Source organism: Sus scrofa, chromosome 3 (assembly GCF_000003025.6).
Source record: "Sus scrofa isolate TJ Tabasco breed Duroc chromosome 3, Sscrofa11.1, whole genome shotgun sequence".
Classification (NCBI taxonomy): domain Eukaryota; kingdom Metazoa; phylum Chordata; class Mammalia; order Artiodactyla; family Suidae; genus Sus; species Sus scrofa.
Window position 1 is genome coordinate 10,847,202 of NC_010445.4, and position 18,143 is coordinate 10,865,344.

The 18,143-nt window shown below is 45.5% G+C and overlaps 2 protein-coding genes across 3 annotated transcripts in view; both read right to left on the minus strand.

The window, feature by feature from the left end:
• Positions 3,146–18,143, minus strand: part of TBL2 (transducin beta like 2) — a 42,095-nt gene continuing 27,097 nt past the window's right edge. Inside the window, exons 9-12 of the transcript XR_002342318.1 lie at positions 8,222–8,318; positions 5,673–5,843; positions 4,476–4,555; positions 3,146–4,213 (exon numbers count right to left, since the gene is read on the minus strand). The gene's annotated coding sequence lies outside the window, so the exon portion shown is untranslated. The remainder of the gene's footprint in view (positions 4,214–4,475; positions 4,556–5,672; positions 5,844–8,221; positions 8,319–18,143) is intronic.
• BCL7B (BCL tumor suppressor 7B) overlaps positions 3,146–18,143 on the minus strand; it is a 37,139-nt gene continuing 22,141 nt past the window's right edge. For both annotated transcript variants that reach the window (XM_013995535.2, XM_003354498.5), the window contains exons 3-6: positions 8,222–8,318; positions 5,673–5,843; positions 4,476–4,555; positions 3,146–4,213 (exon numbers count right to left, since the gene is read on the minus strand). In XM_013995535.2, coding sequence (XP_013850989.1) covers positions 4,121–4,213; positions 4,476–4,555; positions 5,673–5,843; positions 8,222–8,318 — 441 coding nt within the window. In that variant the 3' untranslated portion in view covers positions 3,146–4,120. The remainder of the gene's footprint in view (positions 4,214–4,475; positions 4,556–5,672; positions 5,844–8,221; positions 8,319–18,143) is intronic.

An 18,143-nucleotide genomic window follows, 5' to 3' on the forward strand; every position in this document is an offset into this window, starting at 1 on the left:
GCACTCACTTTTCCTCTACTCCAAAGTGCTTTTGTACAGAATCTCTCAAGTTCTCTTAATCTTTAGTGCTTATTCATATTTGATGATTTGGTTGGTGGCCTCATAGGCATTTTTCTGAATAATTCAAATGTGCATGTGTATTGGGCTTAGCACCACTCAGAGGGAATTTACAAGATATTTCTGAGTATCTTGTGGTCATTCCTTGGTTCTTCCTCTTTTTCTTCTCATTCTTCTGACACCCCAAGATGATGGTGATCCCTAGCCTGTATTTCTGAGTATCAGTGATGTGGTGCTCGAGTTGAAAGAGAAGGATTTAAAAAAAAAAAAGAAAAGAAAAAAAAAGGAGTTCCCGTTGTGACTCAGTAGTAATGAATCCAACTAGTACCCATGTGGATGGGGGTTCAGTCCCTGGCCCTGCTCAGTGAGTTAAGTATCCGGTGTTGCCGTGAGCTATGGTGTAGGTCAAAGACACAGCTTGGATCTGCCATTGCTGTGGCTGTGGCTGTGGCATAGGCCAGCAGCTGTAGCTCCAATTCGACCCATATTCGTAGCAGCACTATTCACAATAGCCAAGACTTTGAAACAACTTAAATGTCATCAACAAATAGATAAAGGAGATGTGGTACATATACACACTGGAATACTATTCAGCCACAAAAATAATGCGTTGCACCAACATGGAGGGACCTAGAAATTATACTAAGCAAATTAAGTCGTAAAGACAAATATCATGATATCACTTATACATGGAACCTAAAACATGACATAAATGAACTTACTACAAGACAGAAACAGACTCAGAGAACAGACTTGTGTCTGTAGGGGGCAGGGAGGAGAAGGATCACGAGTTTGGGATTAGCAGATGCAAACTACTACGTATAGGATGGATAAACACAGGGTGCTACTGTATAGCACAGGGAACCATATTCATTATCCTGTGATAAACTCTTAACAAAAAAGAAAATGAGGTGGGTTAAAGATGCTGTGTTGCTGCAGCTGTGGTGTGGGTTGCTGCTGTGGATCAGATTCAGTCCCTGCCCAGGAGCTTCCATATGTCGTCATGCAGCCAAAAAAGTGAAAAAAAAGAAAACAGTTCTGTTTTTCATTTTGTTTGGTCCTTTTCCAAAATCTACTTGCTCATTTTTTTTTATGATCTCTTGGTCATTATACTTTCAATGACTTCCTTTGTTTAAACACATTTAAGAAATACCTTATGGGAGTTCCCATCATGGCGCAGTGGTTAACAACCCGACTAGGAACCATGAGGTTGCGGGTTCGGTCCCTGCCCTTGCTCAGTGGGTTAACGATCTGGCGTTGCCGTGAGCTGTGGTGTAGGTTGCAGACGTGGCTCGGATCCCGCGTTGCTGTGGCTCTGGCGTAGGCCGGTGGCTACAGCTCCGATTCAACCCCTGCCTGGGAACCTCCATATGCCGCGGGAGAGGCCCAAGAAATAGCTAAAAAGACAAAAAAAAAAAAAAAAAGAAAAAAAAAGAAATACTTTATGTACCACACTCAATTCTAGTATTTGTGACTCATTTTGCAATTTTTTAATACCTGTTATATTAAATTTTTAAGAAAAACTAGAGGTGACAAAACAAGGCGGCAAAATGAACTGGGATTCTAATCTCAACCATGATACCTGGAGGCCCCAAGAAAAATGACATGAATGGCTTTAGGGAATACAGAAATGAAATTCTTTTTTTTTTTTTTTGGTCTCTTCTAGGGCCGCACCCGCAGCATGTGGAGGTTCCCAGGCTAGGGGTCTATTCAGAGCTATAGTCACCAGCCTACGCCACAGCCCCAGCAACGTGGAATCCGAGCCTCATCTGTGACCTATACCACAGCTCAGGGCAACACCAGTACCTTAACCCACTGAGCGAGGCCAGGGATCAAACCTGCAACCTCATGGTTCCTAGTTGGATTCATTAACCACTGAGCCACAATAGGAACTCCCCAGAAATGAAATTCTTGAAGATACAGAATGTAGAAATCTCTTCAACCAGGACCCTACTGTTTTCCTTTGCTCTCAGGAGCAAAAAGGAACCATGGACAGAAAGCAGACTTGTGACAGCCAGGGCCTTGTGGGAGGGGCAAATAGGGAGCAACTGCTTAACGGGTATGGGATTCTGTTTGAGGTAATGAAAACATTTGGCGCTAGACAGTGGTAATGACTATGCAATACTGTGAATGTACTTTGTGCCACTGAACTGTGCACTTTAAAATGGTTAAAACTGGGAGTTCTCTGGTGGCCTAGCAGTTAAGGATCTGGCGTTGTCGATGCTGTGGCATGGGTCACTGCTGCGGTACAGGGGTTCTATCCTTGACCTGGGAACTTTAATATGCTGTGGGCACAACCAAAGGAAAAAAAAAAAACAGTTAAAATGGTAAATGTTGACACAACATCGTATATCAACGATACTTTAATTAAAAAAAAAAAATGGTAGGAGTTCGTGTTATGGAGCAGTAGAAACGAATCCAACTAGTATCCACGAGGATCTGGGTTTGATCCCTGGCCTCGCTCAGTAGGTCGGGGATCCGGCGTTGCCGTGAGCTCAGGTGTAGGTTGGAGACGCACATGGCTCGGATCCCAAGCTGCTGCAGCCGTGGTGTAGGCCAGCAGCTACAGCTCCGATTCGACCCCTAGCCTGGGAACTCCCATATGCCATGGACGTGGCCCTAAAAAGCAAGAAAAAAAAGGATGTTATGTTTTGTATTTTACCATAATTTAAAAAAATATCAGAGAACAAAAGAACTCAGCCTCCCAAGGACCTGGAGCTGTGGGAAACACATCAGTTGGTTGCGTTCAGTGTACACAGGGACAGCAGTAGTATTCAAAGTACATGACAACTTCAAAGGGAGCCACCAAATTGTTTGCATCAGAAAGTCACTCTGGGAGTTCCCTTGTGGCCCAGCTGGTAAAGGATCTGGCACTGTCACTGCTGCCACTCAGGTCGCCGCTATGACATGGGTTCAGTCCCTAACCTGGGAACTTCCACATGCTGTGGATGCAGACAAAAAAGGAACAGTCACTCTGTAGAGTGAAGACAGGTGGCAGGGCCCAGGCCACCATGACTTCACAGGCACTCAGCCACCCCCCAACTCCTGCCCCCACAACCTTCAAGAATGAAGCATTCAGATACCAAGACATATTTCAAATAGTTTAATTTTAAAAATATTCTATTCAGTGCTAAAATATGTCTTCACTCACTGTTGCCCATTTCCATTTTCTTAAACTTTTTTGAAACAAAAAATAAAATCACAGGCTTCAATTAAACATGCAGATTTCAAAGAAAAGGGAGCTTTCTAGAAAGTCTGAGCTGAAGGACTACTGTGGGGATGGGTACCGTTGTCAGAACCTCAAATTCTTGTGGGGCGGAGTTTGTAGCAGGAGTGCTGGGGACGGTGGCGGGAGGCAGGAGGTGCTGGAATGAAATGTCCAGTGGAAACGGGGGAAGCTGTGTGTGCGTGTGTTTGCTGGAGGAAGGCAATGGTTACGGTGGGGGACAAAGGACTGTCAGCAGCCAGAGAGCCCATGAGAGGCAGAATAACCTCAGGAATGGGCAGAAGCACCCTGACAGTAAGAAATCTATACGGACTTTTCTGCCCTCGGGTGGAGAAAAGCCTTCTCGTTCCCTCCAGCGTCCATGCAGGCAGGCCTCCTCCAACAGCAGCCTACAGGGCCCCTAGCCCGAGGGGAAAGTCCACGACTCTACAGTCTCCATTCAAGTTCAAGTAAGCCTCAGGCACTCTCTTCTCTCGAGGGCGCCCTCCACATCTCTTTCCTCTTGAAGAAGCACCAGCAGCCCACGCCAGAGGTTCTGGAGCAGAGACTGCTACCTGGAGGTGACAGAACCACCTTGGAGTGCTGGATGCTCCAGCCCACTTGGGGTGCAGAAGGGACATGAGTGCTCCTCTTCTCAGGATCAAGCAGACACAGGTGCCAGGGATGGGAAGATGATGCTATGACCCCAGGTCCTATGTCAGCCTTCCAGCCCAGAGGGCTCCTGTGTGCAGGCTCTGGACCCCAGTGCTTGCCCTTACCCAGCAACACAGCACAGCCAGAACCAGAATGCAATAAATAGAGGCAAGGGGCCAGGAGGCAGAGGGCGCCAAGGTGGTGCTAGCTTTCCGACGCTGTCTGCGGCACTGCAGGTTGGTCCACACAGAAGCGTTTCAGGGGTGGAGCACCAGAGTCTTCCTCCTCCTCAGCAATCTAGAAGCAGCCAGAGCATGGAATTCTAAGGCCGTTCCTCTGAAGCAGACCTCCCGGCCAACCCTAACTACAAGCAGAAGCCCACCCCCAACCGTCTCGCAGGTAATGGAACTTCTCCCCCTTCCTCACAACCGGGGACCCCAGCTCCCCCTGCTGCCTCCCCAGCCCCACAAGTACACGGGACGCCACAGAGCCAACGCACAGCCACTGACGAGCCCTGACTTTTGTCTTAGGAACTGGGAAACCCAAAGTGCCTCCTTACCTGTGTCTCTACTGGAACTGGTTCTTCCTTCGTGAGGGTGGGCGGTTCATCGGCAACTTCTGAGGCGGGCAGGGAGGGCTCTGAAAGGCGAGGGCAGCGTTAACTGCATGGTCTGCTGAGGCGGGAGACTCCTGGGGAATCTCTGCTTCAAGCTGGGGTAGCTTTGCTGGGAGTTGTGCAGAGGAGCCTTGAGGAGGAGGCCACATTGGCCGCAGAATTCATAGGATCTTGGAGTTCCCATTGTGGCTCAGTGGTGAACGAATCTGATTGGGATCCATGAGATTTCGGGCTCGATCCCTGGCCTTGCTCAATGGGTTAAGGATCCAGTGTTGCCGTGAGCTGTGGTGTAGGTCGCAGACGTGGCTCGGATCCCACGTTGCTGTGGCTGTGGTGTAGGCCAGTGGCTACAGCTCCGATTAGACCCCTAGCCTGGGAACCTCCATATGCCGCGGGAGTGGCCCTAGAAAAGGCAAAAAGACCAAAAAAAAGAAATAAAGAAAGAAAGAAATTTGCAGGATCTAGCACAAACAGCATGTACACTGAAGTTAGAAGGAATGTGGAGACATGCAGCTCCGCCTGTCGCTAGCTGGGTGATCATGGCCAAGCAACTGCACCTTTCTACTACTTCATCTGTAAAATGGAGATAATAGCTGCCATTTCATAGGGTTTTTGTTTATTTATTTATTTTTATCTTCTTAGGGCCACACCCATGGCATATGGAGTTTCCCAGACTAGGGGTTCCATCAGAGCTACAGGTTCCGGCCTACACCACAGCCACAGCAATGCCAGATGTGAGCCACGTCTGCGACCCACACCACAGCTCACGGAAACGCCGGATCCTCAACCCACTGAGCGAGGCCAGGGATCAAACCCACAACCTTATGGTTCCTGGTCGGATTCGTTTCCATTGTGCCACGATGGGAACTCCTCATAGGGTTTTTGAACAAGTCATATCAGGCATCAAATATGAAAAGTGCCCTCCTTACACAGAGCCTGGCACTTGATTGTGTTGCTATTTTCTGTTTCATTCTGTGAAAAGGAAAATACAACCATTCCCCACAATAGCCCAAACAATTAACAAATGGCTTGAAGCTGCCGGCTCTATCGTACCTTCTCTAACCTGTTACTCAAAAGAAACATCAAGAGCAGGAGGCAAGGCCCCTCCAAAACGTGCATCCTGGGCCAACAGTGACTCACCCTCAAGGATCTCCTGGCCCAGAGTGGGAGGCTGGGAGTCATCTGTGCGGAAGTCAGAGGTGTGCGCTGGGCTCAGCGACTCGCTCTGCTGGGGGCTAGGGCTCGAGTTGGTGCTGCTGTCCACCTTGAGTTGATAGACATCAGACACAGAACTCTGGTTGCTGTTTTCATCTGAAAACCAAACACGACAAAGGCAACAGCTAAGGGTGATCATTTTCGAGAGTAACTCAGTACAGAGCCACGGGCCTGGTGTCTCTCTGTCGGCAATGTGGACACAGCCAGGCTCACAATGACCGTGGCTGCAAATGGCCCCAAACCAAAGGTGGACACTCATGGGCCTTCTGAGCACTGCCAATTATCAACTAAGTTTAAGCTGATTAGATTTTGGGGGGCTGCACCCGTGGCATACGGAAATTCCAAGGCCAGGGATTAAATCCAAGCCAGGGACTGAATCCAAGCTGCAGCTGTGACCTATGCCATAGCTGCAGCAATGCTGGATCCTTAACCCATTACGCCAGGCCAGGGATCAAACTCGCGCTGCCACAGAGCCAATGCTGCGCCACATCAACAACTCCCTGGGTTGACTAATTTAAGTACTTTCTTTTTTAGAACATAAATTCTAAGCACCACATGCAGCCAGAATCTTTAAGGATATGCCACATTTATATTTCAGGAATGTCAAGATATGCTTATTAATCACTTCTTTATTACCCACCAATGATAGCTGGGTCCTGGTATTTTCGCACTGACCAGTGACGAGAGGGACATGGCTGTGCCTCTCGACCTTTCTCACAATAAATACAAGAGGTGCAGAAGACGATCAAGGCTGGCTCCCATTCCCGGCTAGCTGAAGGAAGGGGGTGGTGTCTGGAGGGGGTCAGCTCAGCCCTTTCAGCTGCCCAGGCTCCACTGACTGCCTCAAGGACCAAGGGACCCCACCTGGGAAGCGCTCTCTGAAGGCTTAAAGTCCCCACCTAAGTTAAAAACAGAGCCAACGATTCCTTCCTCTCCCTCACCTCCAGCAGCCAGTCACCAAATCTGACCCATCCGCGGGATGCTCTGATATCTCTTGTGTTTCTCCCTCCTCTCCTGCTGCCTTGGTTCAGGCCTCATGATCACTGGCATGGCCTCCTGCAACAGCCACCTGACTGCCCTTCCTTCAGCCTCAGGCACTCCCAGTGCACCTCACACCATGGCCAATGACCTCTCTAAACCCTTCTGTGGTGCCCTGCTGCCTACGAGATGGCCTGCTCCCTGTCACAACCTACAAGCTCCTTTCTGATCTCTCGCTCACTGTCCGCTGCTCTTCCATACGCACCCTCGGCTCCAGCCACGCTGGACACCTACCTAAGCGCGGTTTCACGCAGAGGCGTCCAGGAGGACTTGCTCCTTCCAGCTTTGCTGCAAAGCCCCTACACCTGCCACCATTCAGCTCAGGCATCACTTCCCCTGCAGGGCCCTGTGACCCAGGCTCCCTTGGGTGGCAATGACCACGCTCCCATCTCTGCTCCTGCTGCATCCTGGGCACACCTGCATTAACTGTTTCACACACAAGGCTCCTTCCAGGACACTCTGTGCTGGCAGACTCTGTGGCTTACTGGTCCTTGAATCTCCAGCACAGTCCTCAGTAGCTGGCACATAGCAGGAGTTGATGAAACGCTCACTGAATGAACAGGATGAGCTGTGGCCCGACTGCGGAAGCAGCGCCTCCTGGGTCTCCCAGAGCGTCACAGTGACGTGCTCCCTCACGGGGCTAGAGAGCCTGTCCCCAGTCTTCTCTTCCTCCATCACCACGACCTTCCTTCCTCTCGGAGCAAAGAAGCGGATACCTGGTCACGCCCAGGCTCGTCCCGAAGAGACAACTGTAAGCCCTTGCTAGTCTTTATCCGAGAAAGATCACTGCCTTCTATATAAAATGCAAGTAGCATTTTACTATAAAAAAGAATAAAGCGCTGTCACTTTTAAGCTTAAGCAAACACTTTTCTTCTCGGAGCATCAGTTTCCTTAAATAGGGATGACGATAACTGCCTGCTTCATATCACAGGCTGATGTAAGGATAAAAATGAGAAACTGAAGTGAAAGTGCTGCATGAACACTGCCAGCAGGTGTACAAGGTAACATGAGCGCAGTGCTGACTCAGGCCAGACGTCTAGCGAAAAGCAGCTTAGGAGGCAGACCTTGGACTAAGAGTGGACGGGCAGACGCCTCGGCTCTGGGGGCCTCTACTCTAAGGCACTCCGGAAATACACAGTTTAAAGAAAAGAGCTTCTGACCCAGAAAACCAGGACCTACCATGGGGTCTGTCACTTACATGCGATGTGACTTTAGATACATAACCTCACCTCTCTGAGCCTCAGTTTCCTTAACTGCAAAACGAGGACACTGTCACCTCTCCTGCAGGGCTATTTTAAATGAAAAGACTCACATAAAGTGCCCAGCGAGATACCAGCAAAACAGCAGGCACTGAAATGACACACAGACTACTCTTCTGATCATTAATGGGTTATCTAAGTTTTTTCCTGCGAGGAAGACATATGGATGCAACTCACCCTGGAATTCAAGAAGGAGAGAGGAATTGGCTGAGGCATCAGAGGGAAAGCCATTAGGTTCCCGGGCTGCTGAACTGTTCGATTTTGACTTTTCTTTCTAGAAAAGGAAAAAAAGAGGAATATGACAGAGCCAAGCAGAAGACCCACAGAGAGGGAAGAGGTGCTGAGACACCACAGAAGTCTGGATCAGGAACAGGAGGACGACAGTGGCTTCAGAATCCGGGACCCAAGGAATAACAGAATACTGGACAAGGTGTCCCCAGGCCCCAGTGTCTCTATCAGTGAAATGGGCCCTTCCAGCACGAATATCAGGAATCACAAGTGAGAGGCAGAAACGTATGCTTCCACTAGAGCTCCCTGTGGCACTCCTCTGCTTTCTGCCCTGAGCAGAATCCTTCCCTATGCATGCGGGTGAGAAACACAAAATACTCATTTGAGAAATATCCCTGTTTTAGCAGCGCAGCAGGAAAAAAAATGTGAAAGAAACAAGACTTCGGGACAAAGAAAGGAGGCACTTTATATGTAACAGCAGCAGTGACAGGACAAGGGGCCCCTGCGAGCTCTACTCCCGACCATCAGCACCATCCACTCAAAATGATCACCCCCGGCCCACCTCTGCCTACGACATTCTTTCCTTCAAGCAGGAGGCAGGTTGCACACGTGGGGGAACCACATTGGGAAGCAAGCACTTGCAACCAGCAAGTCCACGGGAAAGGAAACAATCACGCCAAGCACCTGCAAGCCGAGCATCCTCACAGCCAGAAGTTCAAACCTGAATAACCTCAGCTTCCTCATTCACCCCTTTCACTCCCGTCTGTGTACTGCACGGGAACGGTTCTAGTAACACAACTCAGTTTTTGCTAATACTCTCAATCCTGTCTTGGCAACAAATCAACTGTACATGTTTACGCACGTGCTTCCCATCCTTTTTGCACATGCAGACACAATTTTAATGTAACTACACTTTACCATTTTCCTACAGAAGCTACATAAACATGACTTTTACTAGCTGCCCAACATTCCGTTTACCATAATCACCACTCAACTAGTGGACATTGAGCTTTACCTTACCTAGGACTGTGTTTGTTTACTGCCACTCGGAATAAACCCACAATGCTCAACTTTCACTTTTTCCTGAATTACTTTATTTGGCTAAATTCTCACACACACAATTTCCTTCTAGATCAAAAGGTAGAAACATACGATTTTTCTTGACATACACTGTGCCTCACCACTTTCCGTAAGAAAGCTGGCAATGTATTTGGTATACGAACCATGCCAACATGTGGCTTCATCATTTTTTTTTCTGATCTCTCGTTTATCTTTGTCTTAATGATTGTGTGCTCAAGTAAAATATCCATCCACTATATGAAACTCTGAAAATACAGAATTTCTATTTTCAGAATAGAAAGACTTAATGTAAGTTATCTCTGTACAACCAGAGATAACTTACACATATATTTGTGTGAAAATGGATAAAGATTCAGTGGAATTCACTTCCCTCCCCGACTCACCATATTAAAAACATTTTCCTGTGCCACTGAGTCATCTCCTATACCACCTTTCTTCTTCTTCTTCTTCTTTTTTTTAAGGGCCATACCCGTGGCATATGGAAGTTCCCAGGCTAGGGGCTGAATTGGAGCTGCAACTGCTGCCCATCTACATGACAGCCACAGCAATTCAGGATCCGAGCCACGTCTGCAACCTACACCCCAGCTCACAGCAACGCTGGATCCTTAACCCAAGGAGCGAGGCCAGGGATAGAACCCTCATAGAGTCCTCATGGATACTAGCAGGGTTCATTACCACTGACTGAGCCCCAGCAGGAAGTCTGCTTGTCATTTTTAAATACTCCAAACCACCATTCATGTTCAACCCTGTATATGGATCCTATACACACTGTGATCATCTCCCGAGGGTAAATTCCTAGAGCTAAAACTTCCAGATCGAAGGCAAAAACATCGTGAAAGCTTTGAACCATCCTCAGCTTTACTGAGGTCTAAGTGACAAGTATCAGTTAGGGCGTACACGGCTGAGATGCGATGGATGTACACACTGTGGAAGGAGTCCCACTGTCTGTCCAAACAAGCTTTCAAGTATATATATGATCAACTTGACCTGTAGAAAGTCTGTGCCCATTTCTTCTCCCATCAGCAGTGTACCACTACCTTGCATCCTTCCCATTGTTTTCTTTACCATGTGATCATTTTTTATTTTCCCTAACCTAACAGGTCTATGCTTGTACCTCAGAAGGTGGCAGGAAGGTAGATAAACTGATGGGCCTCAGGGCCCAGCTCAGAAACCCACACACACACTGTGAGAAGCCGTTTGGAGAGTCAAAGGGAGCTGAGCCCTGAGCAGGGAGAACCTGAAATAGGAAAGGGCCTGGGGCTTCTGCGTGAGACATGGGGTCGGGAAGCGGGGGTAGCACTGTCCCCCCACATACAGACACACTACTCAACAGGTCTAGTGGCCTGACCTTTGGCCCTTACAGGTAATGGCATCACCAGAACCAGGTTTAAATGAAAAATAAAGGTGAGTCCACAGCCCCCTTTTCACCCGTGAGTTCCTTGGGTTTGTTTGGCTAGGATGGCTGCTCCTAGATAAAGGCAGCACAATGAAGACAGTCCCAGGGAGTTCCCTGGGATGCAGGAGAAGATGGGAAAAGGGAAGAGGGAAAGGGCTAGACCCTGAGGCTAATGCCATCCCCTAAATCCATTCAGAGGAGGGACCACAGAGCTTAGGTTCATATCTTCCCCTAGGTTATATATTTCTGCCAAGGCAGCTCAGACTCACAGGAATAAAAGATTACTGAAAAAACTAACCAGACACTGGAGAAAAACAAGCACCATGAAAGATAATAAACAGAACGAGCTATATCAGAAGAAGCAGACTAATAGGACAGAAAATTTTATTTTTTTCTCTTTGGCCATGCCCATGGCATGTGAACATTCCCTGACCAGAGATCGAACCCATGCCATGGCAGCAACCCAACTTGCTGCAGTGACAATGCTGGATCTACTTCATCACAATGAGTGACCTGCTGTGCCACATGGGACAGCATAAGTTAAATAAAACCCAGCAAGTCTCCTCAGAAAGATAAGAATAACACTGGAAAAGCTGTTTTGAACAACCAGCAACCGAGGAAACTTGGTATGAGTAATAAAATTGTTCAAAATAAAAATTAAGGAGCTCCCACTGTGGCGCAACAGGATCAGCAGCATCTTGGGAGTGCCGGGACTTGGGTTCAATCTCTGGCCCGGCACAGAGGGTTAAGGATCTGGCGTTGCTGCAGCTGCAGCTTAGTTCTTGGCTGTGGCTTGGATCTGATCCCTGGCTAGGGAGCTCCATATGGTATGGGGCGGCCAAAACAAAAAAAAATTAAGTGAATGAGTTTATTAGCAAAACTAGATACAACTGAAGAAAAGATTAATGAGCAAAAACTGGGTTAAGAAGTCAGAATACACAAGTAAAGAATAAAGAGATGAAACAAACTAAAGAAAAGAAGTTAGGAGTTCCCTTCATGGTGCAGTGGAAACGAATCTGACTAGGAAGGATGAAGTTGCAGGTTCGATCCCTGGCCTCGCTCAGTGGGTTAAGGATCCGGCATTGCCATGAGCTTTGCTGTAGGTCATAGATGCTCGGATCTGGCATTGCTGTGGCTGTGGCGTAGGCTGGCAGCGGCAGCTCTGATTCAACTCCTAGCCTGGGAACCTCCATATGCCATGGGTGTGGCCCTTAAATGATAAAAGACAAAAAAAGAAAAGGAAAGAAAAGAAAAGAAACAAAGTTAGATGTCAACATTATAGAATATTCTTACAGGAGTTCCAGGAGGTCAAAGAGAAGAAATTCTAAAAATTTCTAGGAATGTGAAAGATTCACCTAGAAAGAGTTACAATTAGACAATCGAGACTTAGTTAAGAATTATACAGACATCAGATTCCTCGAACAGCATACCAGAAGCACAACTGAGTAACAGTTTGAAATTTTGAAAGAAAATAATTTTGAACCTGTAATTTCATAAACAGGTAAAACGATCAACTAAATATGAAAGTAAAAGATATTTTCAGGAATAAAAAAATATTTTCAGAAAATTTTCTCCACACAAGCCCTCTTTGACAAAATTCTTTTTTTTTTTCCTTTTTTTTTTTTTTTGTCTTTTTGCTATTTCTTTGGGCCACTCCCGCGGCATATGGAGGTTCCCAGGCTAGGGGTCCAATCGGAGCTGCAGCCGCCAGCCTCCGCCAGAGCCACAGCAATTTGGGATCCGAGCTGTGTCTGCAACCTACACCACAGCTCACGGCAACGCCGGATCATTAACCCACCGAGCAAGGGCAGGGACCGAACCCGCAACCTCATGGTTCCTAGTCGGATTCGTTAACCACGGCGCCATGACAGGAACTCCACAAAATTCTTGAATGGTGTATTCCAGCAAGAAAAGAAATGAATCTAGGAGAAAGCAGTAATAACTAGGTACGAAGAGTTATTAGTATGTAAGTAGTAACATTTACTTTGTCTACGTGACCACTAAAACTGGAAACAGCTGTAAAAATGGAAATAGCTGAAGAGAATATCTGATCTGAAATTCCATTCAAAACTAAGGCCAGGGTCAGGATCAGAGTGGGGGCGGGGTAGACAGCAGAGGTGGTTAAAAATGTGTTCAGGCTCAGAGGGGAAACACAGATTTCTGTAAGCTTCATACATATACTGATATACGTATAAGTCTTATTAGGTTCGAGATAGCCAATACACAAACTAAAAATAGAATGTGGAACTTTCAAATTAGCAGAAGAAAATTTGTCTAGTCATGAGGTGAAGCGGGGAAAAAAGTGTATTATGGCAGAAAACTTTGTCTATCTAAATAGCATTTTTAGGTGGTCACACTTTCCCGCCTTTTTGGCCCCACAGCTACTATGAACACACATGATATATATGCGTGTCCTGAGGCAACTTCTAGGAAACTCCTTAAATTCATGAAAATAGCATGTGTCCATCCTTCCACCCTATTGCTGTCTTGAACTTGAATGTGCTGAATGATGGCTGAAGCTTGACCTTGGAATACAAGGTCGAACACAGAGCGGAGAAATGGGGAACTGTTTAATGGGTATAGAGTTTAGCTCCGCAAGATGAAGAGTTCTGGTGATGGATTACACGACAAGGTGAATGCACTAACTCTATTCAACTGTACACTTCAAAATGGTTAAGACAGTAAATTTTATGACACGTATTTTACAATAGAAATAATGTAAAATAAATGAACCATTACTCTCTAGAAAATTTTTTAAAAAGGGAACAGAAAGCTTGCAAGAAATCTGGGTCCCTCGGGACTCTTAGAGCAGAAGTACCACACCAGTCCTGGACTGCATACTTCTGTTCCTCCAAGAATAAAATAAACTTCTTTTTAAATCAATGCTATTTTAAGTCAGCCAAAGCTAATCCTAATATGCCCAATAAACAGGAAATGGGGGAAAACAGAATTACAAGACACACCAGGCAATATAAATCGAAAGATGACAGGGTATGGGAGTTCCCATTGTGGCTCAGTGGTAACGAACCGGACTAGTACCCATGAGAATGTAGGTTCAATCCCTGGCTTCACTCAGTGGGTTAAAGATCCAGTGTTGCCGCGAGCTGTGGTGTAGGTTGCAGATGCAGGTCAGATCCTACATTGCTGTGGCTGTGGCGCAGTCAGTAGCTGCAGCTCCAATTTGACCCCTATCCTGGGAACCTCCATATGCCATGGGTGTGGCCCGGAAAAAAAAAAAAAAAAAAGACAACAGGGTAGAAATTATAGTGTCAGACAAATAGAACTTGAGGTGAAAAAGGGCTGGACATAAAAGACAAAGTGGGGGGTTCCCACTATGGCACAATGGGATCAGTGGCATCTCTGCAGGTTTAATCCCTGGCCTGGCAAGTGGATTAAAGGACCCGGCACTGCTGCAGCTGCAGCTCAGGTTGCAACTGATGCTCAGATCTGATCCCTGGCCCAGGAACTCCATATGCCATGAGGCAGCCAAAAAAGAAAATAAATAAATAAACAATAGACCCGCAAGTGACAAAGTGACAACTGATTTAACATCCATGAAGAAGCAAACAAACCAACCATTTCACACACTCTCAGAAACACACAGAACAAACATACTAAATAAGCAAAGATACAGAACATTTGGATCACATAACAGATACTTCAATTCTTTAATTTCATATCTAGAGAGAATATTTTGTTTTGTTTTTCGGCTGCTCCCACAGCAGCAGAAGTTCCCGGGCCAGGGAATGAGCCCAAGCCACAGCAGTGACAATGCTGGAGGATCCTTAACCTACTGAGCCACCATGGAACGCCACATTTGTTTTAAGCATAAGCAAACTGTCCAAAAATTAATCAAGTCACAAAAAAGTACCAGTAATCCCTAAGAACTAATATCCTAAAATTTCAATTAAATTAGAAGATCAATTTTTTTCTGGCCGTGTCTGCAGCATGCAGAAGTTCCCAGGCCAGGGATCAAACCTGTGCCACAGTCATAACCAGAGCCACACACCAGTGACAAACACTGGATCCTTAACTCCCTGAGCCATAAGGGAACTCCCAGAACACCAATTTTAAAAGAACAGCTTAAAAGAAATCTCACATATCTGGAAAACAAAAATCATTCTAATGAATAACCTTTGGGTTGTGAGGAAACCAAAGAGAAACTTACGAGAAACTTACAGCTGAATGACACCATCAATGACATTCCGACATTCAGGTATGTCAAAATTTGTGGGAGACAACTAAAGAAGTGAAAGGTACTTAAAAAAAAAAGAAAAGGAAAGCTGGGAACTATGTCTAGTCACATATGAGGGAGCATGATGATGTGAGAAAAAAGAATGTATACATGTTTGTGTAACTGGGTCACCATGCTGTACAATCGAAAAGTGACAGAACAGTGTAAACCAACTAAAATGGAAAAAAATAAAAATCACTATATATAAAAAAATAATAATAAAGTGAAATAAATATAAAGCTGCAGCTCCAATTCGACCCCTAGCCTGGGAACCTCCATATGCTGTAGGTGCGGGCCCCCCCCCAAAAAAAAAGCTCAAAACAAAAATAGAAGGAGTTCCCATAGTGGCACAGCGGAAATGAATCTGACTAGGAACCATGAGGCTGCAGGTTGGCATTGCCATGAGCTGTGGTGTAGGTCGCAGACTTGGCTTGAATCCTGCGTTGCTGTGGCTATGGCAAAGGCTGGCAGCTGTAGCTCCAATTCGACCCCTAGTGTGGGAACTTCCATATGCTATAGGTATGCACCGCCCCCCCAAAAAAAGACTAGCAGCAGATACATAAGTTCTTTATAAACATAAAAAGAAGAATAATTTTGAAACAAGACCCCAAAAGTAAAAACTGTCACGAAAAAATTAATTTGACAGTGGACTTCTTATGTGGTTCAGTGGGTTAAAGATCCAGCATTATCACTGCAGGGTTGCTGCTGGGGCACAGGTTTGATCCATGGGCTGGGAACTTCCTCATGCCACTGGTGAGGGCAAAAAAAAAAAAAAAATACTTTGACCAAAAAAAAAAAAAAAAAAATCAGAGGATATTACTGACAAAGTTATGAGACAAAGACACCTGCCATGTACAAAACTGACTGCAGTTTTCTGTATCTAGAACATCAATCATAGAACCCATGCAAACCAGAAAATTAAAGACAGAAAACCCAATACAGGAATAAGGAAAATAAGAAATCAGAGAAGAGGAAATCTAAATGGATAAAAAGGAAATCTGGGAGTTCCCACTATGATGCAGTAGGTTAAGAATCCAACTGCAGCAGCTCTGGTCGATGAAGTGGCACAGGATCCATCAGTCTTCGGCCCAGCACGGTGGGTCAGAGATCCAGCACTGCTGCAGCTGTGGTGTAGGCTCCACAATCCCACTCGAATTCAATCCCTGGCCCAGGGACATCCATATGCCATGGGCGCAGCCATAAAATTAAAAAAAAAAAAAAGAAATCTGAAGAGAGAAAATTATCAACCTCCTTGGTAATCAGAGAAATGCCAAATGAAGAGACATCACTTAGCATCTCTCAGGATTTGGGAATCGGGAGTCAGATAATATGAAATGTTGATGAAGATGTGGGAGGCAGAATCCCTGTGGCACCATCGGGAGCAAGTTCAGGAGAGAGACCTGGCAGCATCTAGTAGAAACGATTCTATGTGTACACCTGCAACAGAGCAGTCTCACTCCTGGGCATCTACTCCGGAAAACACCTCTCACAAGTCCTCAAGCAGAATGCTTTAAGGGATGTCCGCCACAGCCAGCTGTGCTACCAAGGAGGCCAGAGGCAACACACACACACAGATCCACAGGTCGACACTTGAAACATGATAAAGTGGTCCTCCAGAGCAGGAGGAAAAACACGGTCTTTTCAAGGGGTGAGACAAATGCATACCCCCGTGGAAAAACAGGAAACTGGGCCCTTCTTCAAGTATACACAATCAACTCCAGGTGTATTATAAATGGGAACAGAATAATACACTTATCGAAGATTACACAGAAGAATGTCTTTATGACCTCAAAGAAGGAAAAGACAGAAAACATTTGAAAACACTAATTATAAAGAAAAAGATTATTTTCTCTACATTAAAATTAAAAACTCCTGTTACTCAAGGTAGTATAAACAGAGTACAAAGACAAGTCATGGCATGGGAAAATATACGGAGAGCACTTAATCGATAAAGAACATGTGTCCCCAACACAGAGAATCCCTACAAGTCACAAGAAAAAGACCACAGCTAGAGACTTAGACACTTTCTAAAAGAAAAAAATCCACAAGGATGCTGAAAAAGTTCTCCATCTCATTAGTAATTACATCATTCGTCATCAAATTACAACCACAATGAAGTACCTTTACATGTGAGGTCTAACAGTACTGAGAATGAGGATTTGCAACACAGAACTCTCCTATTTCCAGTGGGTCACACTGGAGAAATAACTTTGAGAAAGAGCTTGGCATTAGCCGGTATGGGTCCAAACACATACGACCTAAGCCTTCAGCAATCCGCTCCCAGGAATATCCTGGGAAAACTCATGCATACGCTGACCCATCTACCGAGTAAGAATGATCACAGGAACACTGCTCCTATTATGCCAACCTGGGAACAAGCCAAATATCCAACTACCAGGAGAACTAAAAAGAAAAATTATGGTACTGCCCTATAATAAAACTCCATAGAGCAACAAAAAGGAACAAACAGCTCCAAAGACAACATGGATGATTTTTACAAACATAATGCTGGGCAAAAAAACCAAAATACACAAAAACAGATACTCCCATTACACTGTTCATATAAAGTAAAAAATGTTCACCAACGGCTAAAGGGTAAGCAAAAGAGCAAAAGCAGGAGAGTGATCTCCTTAGAGGGGAGGGAGGGGGATGCTGGGAAGACTCACAAAAGCTTCTGAGGGAGTTGGCAACACTCTAGCTTTTGACCTAGATGGTTTTCACAAGGGTATTAGCTTTGTATTTTTCACTGTATGTACATTTATGTTTTATATAATTTTCTGTATATATTTTATACTCCAGATTTTTTAAAAACAATTAGAAAAAAAAGAGAAATCTGGGTGATTATCACTTGGGGAATCTAAAGATCAATGTGGTCACTACCTATAAAAGGATAAAATGCAAGAGTCAAAGGTAATAACTATATTGTAACTGCAGAAACATGTAGAGTCCTCAAAAACAAAAAAGAGCTTTATAGCACAATGTTGTAAATAGATGCAAATTTTTAAAAAACATCAATATGAAACAATCCTATGTATTTTTCAACAATATACAGGTGTCCTGGAGTTCCCATTGTGGCGCAGCAGAAATGATCCGACAAGGTTCAAGGGGTTGCGGGTTCAATCCCTGACCTTGATCACTGGGTTAAGGATCCAGCGTTGCTG